This window comes from Papilio xuthus, unplaced genomic scaffold (assembly GCF_000836235.2).
Source record: "Papilio xuthus unplaced genomic scaffold, Pxut_1.1 DF826945.1, whole genome shotgun sequence".
Lineage (NCBI taxonomy): Eukaryota > Metazoa > Arthropoda > Insecta > Lepidoptera > Papilionidae > Papilio > Papilio xuthus.
In genome coordinates, this window is record NW_013531704.1 from 4,695,897 (window position 1) to 4,700,776 (window position 4,880).

Sequence of the window (4,880 nt, forward strand, 5' to 3'; positions counted from 1 at the left end):
ATTTACAAACTTAAGAGACAGTCGTGAGTGTTTATAATAACAATTTCGAGGTATCCAACACTACAGTTTACTGCTATTAAAATTAATAGGTAGTAAATTGAAGCAGCTTTCTAGTGAACGGTCGGCGTTTTCTAGGCTCCTGGCTCACTTGTAGGTTTCGCTTTTACGTGTCTCGAAAGCCTAGATATTGAAATGTCCCATTGACCGCTAGAGAGCTTCTATCGCCTTAAAGCTTCCATTGAATTTTCTACGATTATTGTCTTATCTTTAAGGTTTAAGAAATATACATCTATTACACAGTGTTAAAAGTTCAATAAAACCTTGTTTACATTGTGTACAAGTAATAAGATAAGTTTTAGACTATGTCCATAGACAAGTAAGGGCATGAAATTGGTAAAGGGCGTGAAGGAAGCGGTCATGATCGTCTCGGTTACGGGCCGCAAGTCACTTGCGTAGTGTAAAGCTAATATTTTTTTGGATTGTGTAACTTTATGTTCTTGCTGTTTCGGTAAAATTGTTTACAATAATATTTTCTCCATGCAGTCTATGAAGCTAACTATTCACTAATTCTTCATTTAAAATTATATCTACGCTCAGTGATAATAGGCGAAGAGTTCGAAACTTAATAGATGTTAGATTTGATTCTCTAACGATGCCAAGGTTTGTTTATCAAAACAACTTTACTTCTTAGATTTATTTAGAATGAGGTCAGTGAAAAACAAACACTATCTCTTTGACTATCTTGATTCGCTTAAAAAGACGTGAAAGAACAAAACGTTAGTTTGTTAAACGCAATGAGAGTAAAAATCAATCAACGTCGAGCGATGACTAACTTTCTACAGTATTTTTAATTACGAATCAAATTGATAGCCTGAATTAGCTCGGACAATAACAACCAGTCCATTTGTATTTATCGGGTATCTTATGATCCGATCGTTTTCTTGGAATCAATCACGATGGACAGATTAGAGTCCGGAAATAGCGCCGGCGACCCGTGAGCTTAGAGGCTCCTCGGCGTCGACCGGAGGAGATTTCACTACGCGAATGTCACGGCGCCGAACGCCTTCGCTGAACATTTGAACCTAATTCCCCTAATCCGAGTCTAATCAAAAATGTAGATCGCGAGATAGCCGAATTGCGAGCCGTGAGAAACGGTAGGGTACGGTCGAGTACCGAGCAGGTGCCCTCCCCAGCGCGGCCTAACTGTTCCTCAGCAAGGCGAGTGTGCCGGCGGCGGCACCGCGCAGTCCCGTCCCGAGACACCACAGTCGCACCACGCGGACCACAGCCTATCCGACGCGACTCGCAGACACTTGGCTTACTACTGCGCGGGAAAGCTTCAGTCGCTTTCAGACAGGCGAAGCTTAAACGCTTTCTATGTGCCAGTGCTATTCGTACTTATATTGTGACGAATATTTACACTAGTTTATTAGGAGAATTTCGGTTTTTTTTTGTGGTAGCATCAGTAAGGTAATCGGGGCAGATAGCTTTAACGGTCGGCTCCGCGCTCGAGTGTGGCAGACCGCAAGCATGACGAGCGCCTTCAACTGCGCTCTCGTGCTCATCATTTTGGTATGTTTATTTCTTTATATTTATTAACCGCTGACAAAAAAATGTATCGTGATTTATAAGAGATAATTTGTTACTGCATTAAATTAAACGTCACGCAACTTTAAGATTATAACAGGCTGCACTAAAAAATAAACATTCACACAAAGTTAGTGATTATGAATGAAGAAAATTAAAATTCAAAAATTAAAAGCATTATATCGTATGCATTGAAGTTAGTTTTATATGTTTAAATGTAACTACCATTAGAGATCAACTATCAGATTTTTCGTCCATTTGAAGTTACCTTCGATCTATCACAAGCGTATATTTCTTTTGAAAATCGATTGACGCTCAACAAGTAATATTTTTGGAATCGATAGTGCATTGGAAAAATATATATGTTCACACTTCTAAGTCTGAACATATGTATTATATAGAATGTATTCCAAAGTGTAACATTTATTTGTGCATTCGTGATCAAAACCATTTACAATATTAAATTTCACGCTCAGAAGATTTGTGTTAGCCGCGTAAAAAGCTTAGGCACGAGCGAGTTCGGAACTGCGTTAAATCCGACACAATTGCAATAAAAAAAATTAAATCATTTTAGTATCGTAAAATTGAATTCCATTTCCCGTTTCCTTTCTCTTCTCATTATACATATAGAACAGCGTCTGATTGTAAACGTCAGTTTACAATCTGTCTATATTCTTGTAAAAAGATTACTAACAAACTACAAATTATGTATTGAAGGGATTATCAATTTGGCGATGGCGACAAACAGGACTGTTGTTCACATTTTGAAAATGTCATAAAAGTTAAAATTAAACTAGATACTAAAAAGTAAGCAGTGAATAACTAAAAACCATTTTGATTACTCCGAATTGAATCATTACACACCAAAGAGATTCTAATATAGCGTACTACTAATTTAGATGATGATTTTTAACTATAGTTAGTCACTTAAAGAATCATTCAAGGTGGATTACCTCGCTTATCAGTATTACTAATTAGTCGTAACAAATGGGAAAATATTACGACATAACCGCAAGACATTACACATGATCAGAAGTACTCAACCGGGAATGAACTTACTACATCTTTACTTGCGGTTTTATTTACCGGTCTGCAAACACTATGATAATTTACGATTAATCGACGGATCAGAGATCTAACGAGGCGTGTAGCGTGTGCACGTGCCCTCTATAATCCATCTAAATGTTCGAAATAAAAAGCATTCGTAATAGACTTATAGACTTTTTTGTTTTCACACTTCTCTATTTCAATTTTCTCAATATTCCATTACATATCGATTATTTTTTGTTTTACTGTTATCGATATTTAAGAATTTAGAACGCAATCTTGATGAAACGTAACGTTTTAGTAATGCCTTAAGTGATCAATTAAACTATTTGGGAGATTGATACCAAATATTAAATACTTGTATTCAATAAAAAGAAACACGCAGGTTAATTGACCATATTAGTAGCAAAAGGCAAAAACTCACTGACTGTGGGTTTCCGACACCAAAATCTCTGTATAAAACATATCGTCATCTGTGTCATTTTCTTTGACAATATAGAGATAACAATATGTTTTAAACGGAGATTTAGGTAAGTTTTAAAATTTATTTTATTTGATTTCCCAGTACATTCCAGTTACACCTTATCAACATTTTATTTTTAAGTTATAAAGAAGGTTGAATTCATTTGCAGTTTTTTTTTATTTTTAAAATCTTTACGCGCTAATTAGTACTAGTTGTTGACACTGATTGAATAAAGATGCCGGATAAAATAATGCATCAAGCAAAAATACTCATCGAAAACGTCTAGAGGCAACTGTAGGTGAGTGCACTGAGCCATAATACGTTAACTTAGATATATAATTTGAAGTTTCATGTAACGTTAATTATCTTACTCCGTATTACGATAACTCGCTTCTTAGAGATAATGTTTTGTTAGACAGATATTTTTATTTTTAAGATTTTGCTTATTTTCATCGACGTACTTTTTGTGATTGAATGTACTTCTATCATTGTCTGTCGTTTGAATATTCTCATAGGTGAAGACTTTATTTTGTGTCACTTATAATTAGAAAATTATCTTTGTCATTCATAATATTTGTAAACGAACTATGTTTAGACGGATGGATGGATGTTTATTTAAAGGTATCGCTGGTACGGCTCTACGGATCTTGATGAAATTCGGCACAGATATAGAACAAAGTCAGGAAGAACACATTGGCTACTTATTAAGTTTTTAATTCCGCAGACAGTGTCGCAAGCGATAGCAAATGTTTGTTATAAAATTCGTTTTTTTTTTAATTTCTTGACTAATACAAAATACTTTTACGTATTACGAAATGCATAAAAAGCTGGCCGTTTAAAATCTGAAGCCTTAAAGATACAGCTGTTACCGATAAGAATAATAACATTTATAATCTTATCTTAATGTAGAATTATCATATCAAATTATGAAGATTTATCAGGTAACAAGCGAAAGACAACATCATTTCCGCGTCTAGTTGCGCAAAACGTCTTCGCAATTATACCAAATAACCTGGGAACACGATAAGGAACCGTGGGACATTTCACTATTAGACAAATTTATATTTTTAAAAATTTTAATACTAAATCTACTTAAATTGTAACTTTTTTTTTATTAATGATATATGGGGCGTAAAGTTTTTCGGTATTAAAAAAAAAATGAAATAACACTCGGATAGTCTATTTATCTTCTTTTCAAGTTTCTTCCAAATATATGTTTATACGAACCAAATGTTACACAAAAAACGCAATTTGATCATCATCAAGGTTTTATCTTTTAGAACAATACCGTTTACTAAAGTCTTCACGCCCAATAAACAGACATAACATCATTGAGAAAAAATCCGTTTATCCGTCGGTGTATTTACATACAAACATTTAACAGTCTCATTTCACTGCATTTTGTATGTTGCCAGCATCTTATAGCTACTGTACGTAATTAGTAACTGAAAGCACTTCTCAAATCTTTTTACGAGTCGTAAAACATGGAATTAATATCCTATGCATAGAGTAGTACTCGAAGAATGTTCTCGAACAATACTAAATTTCAAAACTGGTTTTGTCTTTAGTCAATAAGAAGTTTAAGAATTAACTATACGCATATCAATCATTACTTTAGATGAGGCAGAAACTGTAAAATCATTTATAAATGAAACCAATACGACTTAGCGACCTTTAAGAAGCGAGCATACCATTTCCTTAAAGGCCGGCAACGCATCTACAGTTCCTCTGGTGTTGCATATGTCCATGGGTGTAGTTGATCAGCTCGGTGTTCCCGCCGCTC

The 4,880-nt window shown here is 34.7% G+C and overlaps 1 protein-coding gene across 1 annotated transcript in view; it reads left to right on the forward strand.

Annotated features, from left to right (window-relative positions):
* The first annotated feature begins 1,376 nt into the window (after window positions 1-1,376).
* The window catches only part of LOC106121533 (uncharacterized), a 10,898-nt gene continuing 7,394 nt past the window's right edge, over window positions 1,377-4,880 (forward strand). Inside the window, exon 1 of the mRNA XM_013317242.1 lies at window positions 1,377-1,572. Coding sequence (XP_013172696.1) covers window positions 1,531-1,572 — 42 coding nt within the window. The 5' untranslated portion in view covers window positions 1,377-1,530. The remainder of the gene's footprint in view (window positions 1,573-4,880) is intronic.